The 14,670-nt window shown below is 44.5% G+C and overlaps 1 protein-coding gene across 1 annotated transcript; it reads left to right on the top strand.

Annotated features, from left to right (window-relative positions):
- Positions 1-347: 347 nt before the first annotated feature.
- On the top strand, positions 348-13,565 carry LOC144127536 (uncharacterized). The gene is made up of 10 exons (XM_077660528.1): positions 348-535; positions 622-674; positions 759-822; positions 1,657-1,701; positions 1,979-2,064; positions 3,966-4,025; positions 5,242-5,370; positions 10,802-10,861; positions 12,712-12,765; positions 13,313-13,565. The coding sequence occupies exons 2-10, from the start codon at positions 624-626 to the stop codon at positions 13,481-13,483; spliced, it is 720 nt and encodes a 239-aa protein (XP_077516654.1). The 5' UTR covers positions 348-535; positions 622-623; the 3' UTR covers positions 13,484-13,565.
- The last annotated feature ends 1,105 nt before the right edge of the window (positions 13,566-14,670 follow it).

A 14,670-nucleotide genomic window follows, 5' to 3' on the forward strand; every position in this document is an offset into this window, starting at 1 on the left:
ATAAGCAGCGTCAACATTATTTACTACCATGAGGGGAAGGACAAAGCGTGCAGTTTTAGCTTTTCCAATTAAAGGTTTCTTGTATATATCTTCAATATTGCCTCGCAGTATTTGCGTAGAATGCTGTTAGTGCGAATGAACGGCACGCAGAGAAAAGCGATAACACGAGCTCTTGTTTTATCCATCGTTCTTCTGTATTGTTATTTTGGGCTACTGTTCCACGCAATAATGAATCAACTAGCCGAAGTTTGGCAGTGAATTTACTCTCGTAATCGGATTGGCAAAAGCTGTGTTTGCCTCTCACGTCGAGACGAGCTTTAGGCGCTGCATCCCACGATGTCGTAAGTATTTCGCGCATATTTTTTCACGGTCACGCGCAATAGAGTGAGAGAAAGAGAGGAAGAAGAGGTGAGAACAACAACAACAATATTGTTGTGTCGCTTCGTCGCGTTAAACTGTCTCGCAATCCAAGTGCCCAGCGCGTAACCTTCCAGATCTGTTGCCGGCTGAGGAATCAGGGAGCAAAGGCTGACCGGTGAGGAAGTGATACAGTATATATCTTTTCGATCTTCATAACTGAGCGGGGTGCACTGGGTCATTCATATGCTCGCTTCCCTTCAGGCATGACTACGAATGCGGTGACGGGAGCGTCTGTCATAATTTTCGGCTACCTCGTAAGATACGCTCTGTTATTTGGTTTCGTCTTTTGGGACACGTTTGCTCGGTGGATATTTGGACTCCGCTTTCGTTGTTTTCAGGTTTTCCACTGCCTGTTATTGCATCACACCTTTCGAGGCGCTCTTCTGTGCCTCGAGAAATACAGTAAGCTGACAGCCCGGCGTGTTTGCTTCGGCATTACGCTATCTTGGGGCTTTGTTTTGCAAGAGTTTTCTTTCTCGTTACATTCTTAGCCATTTGTCAGCCTCAGTCATCCTCAGTCAATCTCAATCACTCTTGAGGAAGTTATCCCGCTTCGACACTGTAGGCTCGGTCGCCATTGAGAGGCTCTACAACCCTAAGCAAGCACTATCTAGTTTAGCTCTAGACGGTAAAAGCTGGGTGTCTGTTGTTAAAAGGTAAACTTGATTGCTTTAAAATTCACCGCCTTGTTTAAGGGAAGTTGAAACCTGGGTGGAAGGGGGGGGGGGGGGGGCGGGGTACTCGTGACTATTTTAGCAAGCAGTGGCTGGTTTCTTTTTATTTGTGATTGGCTATCATTCGTGTTCTGATTTTCAGACAAGCTGTTTCTTATTTCTGCAAAGTAGGGTATATTTCCTAGTTCAGCAATTTTTGATCGAACACACTGCTGTACTGTAATACCTCTCAGTACGTATCACGTGGTGCCACGTGATCTATAGCGTACACGCTGCCGCAGCTCGATAGCCTTCGAAGTCCTGAATCCGTGCTCCTCCTTTCAGACGTGCCAGACTGTTGGTCTGATAGCCTTTGGAATCCACCGTGTAGCAGCTTTCAATGGAGCTTTGAATCTGTCGACTACCCGCTGAGATGCTTTCGTAACGCTCGTGTGAAACGAGCATTACTTCCTGTTCGCTTATAACCCCCTAGTGACCCTCCTCCTAAGTTCCAGTTCAAAAGTTGCATAGTGATTAAAGCATTCGCAGCTTTTCCCATTGAGCTACGCGCTGCTCATTACAGGGCTCAACAGACACAACAACCAACAGGCAGCTGACATCTACCACAGTAAGTAGAGCTCAAAGGTATACATTACGTTTAGCTGGAAGAGTCGGCAGAGGAAAACACATAAGGAGTCGATGGGAGTAAAGCCCGCGATCCTTATGAGCAGAGCACGGACACTAGGAAATGTAGGCACTCTTCAGTGAAGGTTCCTTTTCTAATTTTAATTTATTTTTGTTTAAAACGACCGTGATATGAAAATGATAGCCAAACCCTAACAAAGTGTAGAATAAACACATTGCGTTCAACGGTGCTGATGCGAAGATTGCTTCTTGTTCTTCAGGCAGCGTGACCTTCTATACCATCCGAACCGTTCTCAACATCATCTACGTGACCGTCGACGTCTCCGCGCTCACCGCACTGCTAATGGTGAGGCGATTCAGTTGCCTTTTTCAGAACCGACTCTATGTCACTGCATTGAAACAGCGGCTTTAATGAGCCGTCAATAAACAATGTTGCCGACATTCTGGCTGGTACATCCAACTCAGAATAAAGTTGATAACGGAGAGTTCGATGCTACAAAACGCACGGATTTAAAACTGCTGGAGAGCGCGAAGAGGCGCGGGAGATTCAAAGCAAGCGATCATCAACCAATAATCTTTATTTTGCGCTCTTTTTTTTTCTGAAAATCGGGAAAATGCCTAGCCAAGAAACCTGCCATTAAGGGTACTGAAAAAAATGTTCTTTCCTTTCGTTTTGATTCTTTAACTTTCCGACAAAAATTATCCGTAATTGTTAAGGAGTTCAGAAATTGGCTAACTAGCATTAGCTAATGATGTCTTTTGTTATGAAGCTGAGTATTAGATGAAGTGGATCTTGTTTGCTCATTTCGATGGCCTGCAGTACTGTTCGCTATCGTTTTTTTCAGAAGATCATGTCCAACATTCTCGGACAAAAATTTTGAAAATTGGAAAATTGTAAGACGTTGTTATGGAAATATTGACGGTAATGGTCTATTCTGATATGTAGCAAAATCTTTCTTTTAAAGTGTTTCCATCGAACGTATATAACAGTTGGGACTTCCATAGAAAACCAATGGGGAACGCTTTTGACAGGAAAAACGTTAATAGAAAAAAAATGCAACTGCCTTCGGGTGATCTACGGATATATTGATTCTTATAGTGAAATCTTCCGTTGTAGGAAAAAAAATGCGCATGCAAACGATTTCCCGCAGAATTTTTCGTTCGAATTTCTTAGAGTGCTTCATCCTCCAAGACAATACCGGGAATCGTGAACTTGCTATTTCACTTATAACGAAAAAGGACTCTTCGAATGGGGAATCGTAACTATGCCACGATTCTGGTTATTACACTGTACCGAATAATAATTAAAACTTACAGCAGAACTCTACGATGGTCGTGAATTCCGGAAAGGCACATTTTAAAGGCTCGCTTCTAGCTGAGTTCACATTTTCGACCATTCTCCAGCCAGGTCGAATACGAAGTTCACACTGCACGCTATTCCTGGTTTGGATGAACGATCGCAGCGCCACTTTTATCTAGAGGTGGTTGTACGAAGCTCTACGCTCCATTTACTCACAGTGCTCAGGGCCATTCTCAATGCTAGTCGCGTTGCCACTGGCCTTCAGTGTGAGTAGCCAAGCGGACGGTAAAGAAAAAATGAGTTGCTGCATTCGCATCGTCCTCCCATGCAGTCGTCACGCAGAAGCAGAAGAAAAAAAATACAGGATTGCACTTACGTCTGCTTATGAACGGAAATGCGACAGCCTCTCTTTCTCCCTCCATTTTTAATTTTTTTTATTTTCGTTTAATTTTTGTGGTTTTGTTTTTCTGTCAGTTCTTGTTCTTTATTAACTGTCATATTTTTATTTTCTATTTTGTTTATATGTTTTATTTATTTATTTATTTGTGTTTATTCTTTTCCGATTTCTTATTTTTCTTATTTAATTACATATATGTTGCTTCTTAACTCTTGGTTCATCAACTTTTATATATAATTTATTTACCATACAAGTTATGATTGACAGTTCGAGCGGACAACTTACGTCCACGCCACTCATGAGCCAAGAAAAGCTTACGCCTTAAAATGCGTTACACCCATCCACAGGTGTGCGTTCACAGTCAAGGGACTCACAGGAGAGCGCTCAGTGCTAAGAGGCATTGTCAACATCATTTGCAAAATCCTTGAGTGGTGCAAAACACAGAGTACTTTTCTTCGTTTTGGATTGTATTGATAATGATGCTTGTTTCTCCATGGATTCAGAACGTCCTTGTTTTATAAAGCGTATTCCTTGTTCCATTTCATCGCAGACGTTTGTCAACGGCATCATAAAATCTCGAAGTCGCTTTCTCTTCGTAAGATGCTGTTCCGTAAGTATAAAATAATTCAGAATAATTTGAGGGTCATTTTTTCTTTTAAAAGAGAAGTATTGTGGCACTCTCAGCGCAGAGTAAAGTTTTGTTTATTAAAAGAAAATATTCACGCGAGGGATCGTAGTCGAACTAAAATTTTTTTGAGTAATGTTTCTGTAAGCATAAATATAAGGAAGGCTCGTCATGTGTTTAATTGCACCTGCGTTTTGATGTCTAGTGGTGAGAAACATCACTAACTTCCTGAGAGTTGCCTTCCAAAATTGCACGCCAGAAGAAGCCCCACAGCTGTCTTTTTTTTTTTTTTTAACGCACACTGAAGCGTCATTACGCGAACGCTTTACCATTTTGCCAGTGTCGCAGCGAGGGATCGAACGCTTGACCTATTGAGAAAAAGTGTATTGGGTCGGCTGGTGCTTGATCACAAAGGGGAAAATGTTGACAACGCGGAAAGTGGGGACAGAGCCAGGTAACATACAGACCAAATGCAGAAATATTTGATCCCGTACCTATGTAGGCACAACCTTTCTGAAGTTAAAGTGCTGGCCGGTTTTCTCCGATGCCGCGTAGTGCTGCTTTTGTAACGTGCATGGAAGTCCTCATTTTCGAGACGGTTAACATCTAAATTTTAAAAGATTTGGAGTGCCAGCGGCATGTTGTGAGGAAAACATCAGGGCCGAAAAGCGAAACGTTTGGGCTCCTGTATACTTTCGACAAAGCCTGTACGTACTCGAATATCAGTAAAAATGAAGGCAGAAATTTCGATCTTGCTTCTTGACAAAGAAGGTTTCTTTATACGCACGTATTAGAATTGATGTATGATGTGCATTGGTGTATTGGTGAATGGGTGTGTGAAGAAAAAATTCGAGAAATTCCAGCGCGCCTTTTTTTTTTTTTTTTGCTGCGTGCGGTCATCTCAGATTTCAGAATAACGAACTGGTGAAAAAGCGCTTCGCGCCGTAATTTTTTTTTTGACGTGGCTGTAAGCGTCATTCCCATTCCTTCCTTCCTAGGCGTCATGTTCTCTTATTCTGTCGTTCATGCACCTTCCGTTTTGCGTATATGCTGGCGAGCGCGAGTTCGCGAAGTAAGTCACTTCGCGGGCCCCATGACCGCCAACAGAGTACCAGATACAGCCAATGATGCACCGCGGCGGGGATATGTGCGAGCTCATTATGCCAGCACCCCCCCAGTGTAACATCGCCAATTTGCACAGGACGTGCGAGACTCCATGGCCATGTATCTGGGCTGCTCCGTGGTGCTGACACTCATCTCGAGCGTTATCCGCAAGTTCGAGATCTTCGTTCTCACCATCACTCCGTACGACCCGGTCGAATGCTGCGGGGTAAGATGACGCCACCATTTTGAGACGGGCCCTTCTCGGCCTTTTAATGCGAAAGCATTTCTAGGCTACGTCGACGGGGTCGTGTCACCAAAACGTCTCCGCAGCGATTGTGACGTTCTCAGAAGAGGCAGCATCAAACGAATGGTTGTGATCGATAGAGGCCGACGTGAGGATGATGCGCAAAAAATTTGATGTCAATAGCATGATTAGTTACAGCCAATAATGACAAAAAACGTCGAAATAGCGTGGACGTCGATATAGTGAGTGGACGGGAAAACAGCCGTGGATGGCAAGATAGTGTGGAAATAGGCAAAGAAGTGAAAACAAAGTTTAAAATGGATTGAAATGTGTTTGATGAGTGATAATTAATTGAACAAAAAGTTGGGTTGACATAGATTTATTAGCTAATTAATTTGAAGCAAACGTTAATGGACTCAAACACGGGCAAAGAGAGGCGACGAGTGTCGAGGGGGCGTCAATGCTTTCGCATTTCTCCAATGCGAGTAGCCGCAGTGACCTCTAAACATTTTTTTTTCCTTTCTTGCTCCCGTTCGCCCTGTTTCTGGTGGCTTTTATTTCTTCACTCTATCTTTTCTTTCGCCACAAATAAATTAGATACCATATTTAACTTATTTCCTTGCTGAATAGGAGTGCAGAGCGGAACGTTTGAGACAAAATAAATGGGGGGGGGGGGGGGGGAGGCTTCTACACTTTCCGTTCACAGATGATGAGTTCTGATTCACATTCACTTTCTAGTGATGACGTTAGTTTCTGGTTACGGCAACTCTGGCTCTGAGAAGAAAGTACGAACATGCTGCACCGCTAGGCTGGTCTCAAGAAACTCAGGAAACGCCGATTTGGAGGGAAAGATTTAGAAGAAGAAAAAGGAGTACAGAAAACTCCGAAGAAATGTCCGTTGGATCAGGCAGCTTCACACGTATGCACATCAAAGCTGTGGATATTCATGGTGTGATCCTGACTCCGTCGATCAACCTGAAAGTTACGTTGCTTGACCAGACATCGCTCCCCCTAAGCAGTTAAATGGGCTTATTTTCTACGAAATAAAAAAAAAGTGAATGACATATCGGAGAGGTGCCCTTATGACGTTTTCTGTTAGAAAGTAAGCTTGCTCTAAACGAAGAAAGGAACTTAGCTGCGGTAATAACGATTCCCACCGTCAACTTCAGTTTGCAACTTGTGTTTCAACAGAGCGGCCTGGCGAAGTATTGCTTTTTGAACTAAAGGCCTCTGATCTGAACTGTTTTGACAACGTGAGCTAATCGAGTGACCCCCAGTTAGACCTGCTGCTTGTCGTGCGCTGTCGGTGCAGATTTTGTAGTATCGTCGCTGTTGCCGATGCCCCAATGACAGTCTGGACGTGTTGAGGAAACTCGCAAAGCGCTGGAATCAAGAACTGTAGCCGTGCTCGATCCGCCGTTGAAGTGATAAGAGAGAGGAAGACCTCGCCTCACGCGAATGGCGCTATCGCGGACTAAACCACAGTGATGTTCTTGAAGCCACACGCCACGAGGCAAACATACTTGTCGGGCGGCTTGCTGACACACTTATCATTTCTTTTTTTTTTGCAAAACCGAGAATGTAGGGCTGCACCGATGCTGTGTTTTAGAGCAAAAATCTGAAAAGGTTGCCTCTCTTTTTAATCTTTAGTTGCAGCAATGACCCCGCACTGTGGTACAGCGGCTGCCGCGTCCGACAGCTGAGCTCAACTGCAACGTTTCGAAAGTTAGACCGTGTTGGCTGCATTTAGATAGAGAGGAAACGCAAAAACTCCCGTGTGCTGTGCGATATCACCATCATCATCATCATCATCATCATCATCATCATCATCATCATCATCATCATCATCATCAGCCCTACTACACCCACTGCAGGGCAAAGGCCTCTCCCATGTCTCTCCAATTAACCCTATCCTTTGCCAGCTGCATCCACCCTTTGCCTGCAAACTTCTTAATCTCATCCGCCCATCTAACCTTCTGCCGCCCCCTGCTACGCTTACTTTCTCTTGGAACCCACTCCGTTACCCTTAAAGACCAGCGGTTATCTTGCCTTCGCATTACATGCCCTGCCCAAGCCCATTTCTTTCTCTTGATTTCGACTAGGATGTCATTAACCCGTGTTTGTTCCCTCACCCACTCTGCCCGCTTCCGATCTCTTAACGTTACACCTATCATTTTTCTTTCCATGGCTCGCTGCGTTGTCCTTAACTTAAGCTGAACTCTTTTCGTTAGCCTCCATGTTTCTGCCCCGTAGGTGAGTACCGGTAAGATTATGCTGTTGTACACTTTCCTCTTGAGGGAAATTGGTAAACTGCCACTCATGATCTGCGAGAATTTGCCATATGCGCTCCACCCCATTCTTATCCTTCTAGTTATCTCCCTCTCATGATCCGGATCAGCTGTCACTACCTGCCCTAAGTAGACGTATTCCGGCACCATTTCTAGGCTCTCGCTGCCAATTGTGAACTGTTGTTCCCTTGCTAGGCTGTTGAACATTACCTTGGTTTTCTGCATGTTAATTTTTAGACCCATCGATCTGCTCTGCCTGTCTAACTCGTTGATCATGATTTGCAGTTCACCTCCTGAGTGACTCAGCAAGGCAATGTCATCAGCAAATCTCAGATTATTGAGGTATTCTCCATTTATTCTTATTCCCAACTCTTCCCAATTCAGGCCTCGAAATACCTCCTGCAAACATGCAGTGAACAGCATTGGCGAGATCGTGTCTCCTTGCCTGACGCCCTTCCTTATTGGAATTTTATTGCTGACTTTATGGAGGACTATAGTAGCTGTGCAGTTGCTATATATATCTTCCAGTATTTTGACATAAGGCTCTTCTACCCCCTGATTACGCAATGCCTGTATGACTGCTGAGGTTTCCATTGAGTCGAATGCTTTCTCGTAATCAATGAAAGCTATATATAGAGGTTGGTTATATTCTGCGCATTTCTCTATCACCTGATTGATAGTGTGAATATGATCTATTGTAGAGTATCCTTTACGAAAGCCTGCCTGATCATTTGGTTGATTAAAGTCTAACGTTGCCCTGACTCTATTAGCGATTACCTTAGTAAATACTTTGTAGGCAACGGATAGTAAGCTGATCGGCCTGTAATTTTTCAAGTCCTTGGCGTCTCCCTTCTTATGAATTAAGATAATGTTTGCATTCTTCCAAGCTTCTGGTACAGTCGAGGTCATAAGGCATTGCGTATACAGGGTGGCTAGTTTCTCTAGCACGATGTCCCCTCCATCCTTCAACAGATCTGCTGTTACCTGATCCTCCCCAGCTGCTTTTCCCCTTTTCATTGCTTCTAAGGCTTTCTTTACTTCATCTTTCGTTACTGGCGGGATGACGCATTGCTGTGCACTGCTGTCTTTCTCATTAGCGCTCTGATTACATTGGCTACTGTACAGGTCTGTGTAGAACTCTTCGGCTACGTTAACTATCTTATCCATATTGCTAATGACATTGTCCTGCTTGTCTCTTAATGCATACATCTGGTTTTTACCTATGCCTAGTTTCCTCTTCACTGTTTTTAGGCTACCCCCGTTCTTTATAGCATGCTCGATTCTCTCCATATTAAACTTCCTTATGTCGGCTACCTTGCGCTTATTTATTAACTTTGATAGCTCCGTTAGTTCTATTCTATCGGTAGTGTTAGATGCCTTCATGTTTTGGCGCTTCTTAATCAGATCTTTCGTCACCTGAGATAGCTTCCCGGTATCTTTTCGAACTGTCCTACCGCCTACTTCTACTGCGCACTCCGTAATTATTGATGTCAGGTTATCGTGCATTGAATGAACATCAAGATCATCTTCCTCAGTTAAGGCCGAGTATCTGTTTTGCAGCGCTATCCTAAACTCCTGTGCTTTCCCTCTTACGGCTAACTCGTTAATGGTCTTCTTCTTCACTAGCTTCTTCCGTTCCCTCTTCAAGTCTAAGCTAATTCTAGACCTTACCATTCTATGGTCGCTGCAACGCACCCTTCCGAGTACGGCCACATCCATAATGATGCCAGGTTTAGTGCATAGTATTAAGTCGATTTCATTTTTAATCTCACCATTGGGGCTCTTCCAGGTCCACTTCCTGTTTTCTCGTTTGCGGAAGAAGGTGTTCATGATCCGTAAATTATTTCTATCCGCGAATTCGACTAATAACTCTCCCCTGCTATTTCTAGAGCCTATCCCATAGTCACCTACCGCGTGGTCGTCAGCCTGCTTCTTGCCCACCTTCGCATTGAAGTCACCCATCAGTACAGTGTACTGCGATTTTACTTTATTCATTGCTGATTCTACGTCCTCATAGAAGCTTTCAACGGCCTGGTCATCATGGCTGGATGTGGGTGCGTAGGCCTGCACCACTTTCAACTTGTGCCTCCTATTCAGCCTAATTACTATAGCTGCTACCCTCTCGTTAATACTGTAGAACTCCTCTACGTTGCCAGCTATATCCTTATTAATGAGGAAACCCACACCTAGTTCTCGTCTATCCTCTAACCCGCGATAGCACAGTATGTGTCCGTCCTTTAGTACTGTATACGCCTCACCTGTGCTCCTAACTTCGCTAAGCCCTATCACATCCCATTTAATTCCCGCTAGTTCCTCGAACAGCACTGCTAGGCTAGCCTCACTAGCTAGAGTTCTAGCGTTAAACGTTGCCAGGTTCAGATTCCAATGGCGGCCTGTCCGGAGCCAGAGATTCTTAGCACCCTCCGCTGCGTCACAGGTCTGACCGCCGCCGTGGTCAGTTGCTCTGCAGCCGCTGGGGACTGAGGGCCGAGGGTTAATTGGTTTGATCATAGAAGGTTGTGGCCAAGTACTACAACCAGGGTGGCCAAATCCTGTTCTGGTGAGAGAGTGCGTTGTCGGTTCTGGTCACCGAGATAAGGCCGCACTCCAGGCCTGGTTATGCAATTCCATCGACACGCGGTTTTTTTTTTTTATCCGGTGGAGAATTGCGCGGCACCAGGATTTGAACCCCGGTCCTCTTGCACGCGAGGCGGATGTTCTACCTCTACGCCATCGCTGCATCAGCACTCGTTAAAGAAATCAATCCGGAGCCTTCCACTGCGGCTTCTGTCATAGGCCATGTGCAGCAGAGTCGAAAGAAAGAAATGACAGAGTTGTGCCCAAAGTAAAACAAAATATCTGGTCGTCCTGTCGTGACGACAGATTTTTCTGCATTTTTGCGAAGCCGACTGTTTTCACTAGTCGACAGGATTGTTCTGCCGCTGCGACAAGGAACTGCGAAATAGTATAGAAATTTCTGTTCTTAACTACAAGGCCATGTCCCAAAATACTACAAAAAGACTGTTGTGACAGCAGAAACTTTTTTTTGTGGTGTTTTTCGACAGGGCTGGGACGTTAAATCCCACATACCACCGTCACAAAGATGACGTACTTTTGTTTTTCAGGCAAAAGAGTTCCTCTACCTCAAAGGGCGCTTGAATATCCCAGAGTACAGCGCTAACGCTGTAAGTATCGTTTGTTCTGTCCCGATTTAATGTCTCCTTGCTGTTCTTTGCTGCTCTTGCCGTTTAAGTTTATACTTGAAGTTCGGGATAGGCTAGTTGGCGCGTAACGCCTGCAAACCGCGTTACAAAAAACGCACCACTATGCGTACTGGGCAGAGCAGGCGCACTGTCGTTCCTGTCCTGCCTGGGTCATTTGCCAGGCAGTTCTCATTTTTACGTCGCCGCCACGAAAACATTTTCACTTTCATAGTGCCAACTGTGGAAGGCGATACCCGCTCTCCTTGCGTCATGGTGCGCATTCATGTTTTAGTATTTCATCAACCCGATCGTTCCCCATGACTTAAGGTTATGATCAGCCAACATTACATTTTTAAACACTACAAACTGTCAGACACTGTGAAGCATTACAATGAAAACAAGGCAAGAAAGTTGTAGGAGTAATACCGGAGAGTTAGGCTTTCCATTTATTTATTTATTCATTTATTGATTTGTTGATTTATTTATTTATTTATTTATTTATTTATTTATTTATTTATTTATTTATTTATTTATTCAGATACCTACAGCGCCCTGAAACGGGCATTATTGTAGGGGGGAAGACATAAAAAAATGGTACAGGTGGCACAATTCAGAAACAAAAAAATGTAACGCTATGTTCAAAAGATAACGCAAGATACACAACGTATTCAAAGAAAAAAAAATGTTCATGTGAGATGGCTTGTGAGATGTGCGCGCAGGGCTGGGCAGTATATATATGGACCCACTGGACAAGGGCTACCCATTCGCGGGGCTTACAAGATACTTTGTATACATATTTGAGTAAACCTTATCAGGCATATCAGGCCTGATAAGGCTTATCAGGCCAACGTGGCACAGCCGGTGTATAAATTGGGAAACCTGGAGATTTGTGGCGAGGGTACCTCCTTAAAGGAGTCTTCGTGATGTCTGCCACGCACATTAGACAGGAAATGGCGCGCAAATTCACCCTTTGATTTCCATTGCAGGCCATGGCTCGTTGGTAGCTTATAGCCAACAGCGTATTATCGACAGGGAAAGTAAATGGGCCACGGAAGGGGGTTTAAAATTATTTCTTGAAACCTGGAACAGAAGTAAACATTTACAATGGGGACAGATACCAAGCGTAGCAGACCGCGCTTACCACGCTCATCTTGTTCCGACTGCTTGAAGTCCCTTTTATGGTTCATTTACTTTTCCTGTCACGTTGTGGCAAAGCCGCAGTGGAAGCTATAAATGTGTACTCATCTTTTGTGAGCCACCAGCGAGTGCGTAGCGTTCATTCTATAGGAACTGTAATGAAAAGAGTGCAGTTCAAATTAATATTCAGCTGAAGCTACGGGAACCCGGAGTTCCTAAGTCGCTAAGGCGCCCGTGTGCTGTGCGATGTCAGTGCACGTTAAAGATCCCCAGGTGGTCGAAATTATTCCGGAGCCCTCCACTACGGCACCTCTTTCCTTTCTTCTTTCACTCCCTCCTTTATCCCTTCCCTTACGGCGTGGGTCAGGTGTCCACCGATATATGAGACAGATACTGCGCCATTTACTTTCCCCCAAAACCAAACATCATCATCATCATTATTATTATTATTATTATTATTATTATTATTATTATTATTATTATTATTATTATTATTATTATTATTATTATTATTATTAAGCTACGGTAACGCGATCAGACGGGAGAGAGGAGGATATTTTGATAAAGAATAAGATTTTGATAAGACTTGTTTGTTCTATTTTCGATGCTCTATGTTTCTATGATCAGTGTCGCCTACCGTCTTAGTCTAGACCGAAGATTCCTTTTCTAACGCGCTTAAACTTTTTTTTTTGCAGGTGTCGCGGTTCGTTGGTTTCGGCGTTATCGATTGCCTAGCGACCGGGTTTAAGGTTAGTGATGGTTTTACGTGATTCCTTTTACAGTCAGCGTTTTTTGAGACGACTTACAGCCGTATAAAATATTGCCTGCAGTACACTGCGGTGTGGTATGACCGCCAAGTGAAACAAACCACAGTGATTGCGTCACTTTCTTGCAAAACTGATATTAGCTCCAAAATGAAGAACTGACGGTCAACCGTGAGCAGTATCCAAGATATTTTGTGGGATACTGCTGGTGCGGTAGAATATGGGAAAGACTGTGCTGGAACTTGGGTTACGTACATCGCCCCCTAGGCGCAGTATATAAATGGAGAAAGATGTCTTTCTCTTCGTCCGGGCCCTGCTTCCGTGCTGTCCAGTCGGATTAAATATCAGACTACGGAGTTCTATTAACATGTCACGCATTCGCCCCGGAGACAGATGTAGGTCTGCGAACATCTAGAAGCTGCAGCACCGCACTGGTTGTTCACTAATCGCCATTTTGTTTTTGCTGTTGCACAAGTCCCACATCCACTTATGATTGTTATGATGGTTTTCTTTGCTTCTGTGCCTGCTGCAGGTCATGATGATGATGCGCCTGTTCGAATTGTACGACGACATGTCTCAGCACATTGCGATAATGACACTGATCGCCAAGAAACGACTGCAGGGGGGCACCGCGAGTCCCCGCACCCTAGCGGCGGCCTTCGGTACTGGGGCCTCACCTAAGGCACTGTCGGCCGCGACGTGACTCGGACGCTGGCCGCGTGTGAACGACGGCACGGTCGGAGCACGACTCGTTTCACTTCGCGGAGCATTTGAGAATTTCGCGACCAGCGCTGCTCGAAACGTAATAAACCGTCCTTCGCACGGGAATCTATGCGCTCCAAGCAGTGCTCAGGTTGTCGTGTATTCACTGCTCCATGCGACAAGTTACAACTACTAGCCTTGCATAGTTTAGGAATCTCCAGGGGGAAGTGAAACTCCACTGTACCGCGCAGTGTAATTTCCGGGTTGTGCTGGGAATTGGCTATGTTCACGACCTATAGGGGGCACCTTAATTGACCCAATATGGCGGAGCTACAGAGGACTGCTTCCTGGCTTAGCCCAAATGGAATCGTGCTTGTTTTAAGGTTCCACGACAAATTCCCGCTTATTTGTTGATTATAGAAACCTCGTGCGAGCCAGTCTCTTTGTTAGGGGGATTAAAGAAATTAACGCGAGAATGAAAAATCGCTCTCTGCTTTGAAAACTGCCAGCGTGAAGCAGGGACGTTAGGTGGTCGACGCTGGTGTTGGAGTGAGTTCGAAATTTATGACATCGCCCGCCGATGAAGAATCTTGTACAACGTATGAATGGCAAAACCAAAAGTTTTGGTGAGCAAGGCCCAGCGATTGTCACTTTGTAATGCTTCTTCGCACAAAACAAGCTATAAAAGCTTGCCAATCATAGCCGCTTGAATTTTGACTTCTCCCCCCTCTTGCACTTTTCCGTGCTCAGAACCTTTGATAACAAGGTGATACGTTGAATATGAATATAGATTAATTCTGTGCATAAGCGGAGGGAGAGAACAATGAGGTCACCTTTTTTTATCTTTCGAAGCAGTTAACCGCACCTTGTGCTCTTAGTACGTTCGTAAACAGTGGATCGAATGCATGTAGTGAATGTAAGCCCGATTTACCCAAATTCTTTTCAGGCGATTCTGTTCTATTCTTGCCATCCGCCCGTCTCTCTCAGAGATTCCAGCTACAGCCAGGCATATGGAGCAATTAGAACGCAAAATAAAATCAGATTGAATCAGAATGAAATATCATTACTCCCCCAATTTCCGTGGATTATAGGACATATCACCATGTACGCAACGGGTATTAAGGACAAATTACAGAAGCAGTCCTGTCCAAAACACTTGCGCTTGAAGAGTGCCCGTTAGACATGCGT

The sequence above is a fragment of the Amblyomma americanum genome, chromosome 4 (genome assembly GCF_052857255.1).
Source record: "Amblyomma americanum isolate KBUSLIRL-KWMA chromosome 4, ASM5285725v1, whole genome shotgun sequence".
Lineage (NCBI taxonomy): Eukaryota > Metazoa > Arthropoda > Arachnida > Ixodida > Ixodidae > Amblyomma > Amblyomma americanum.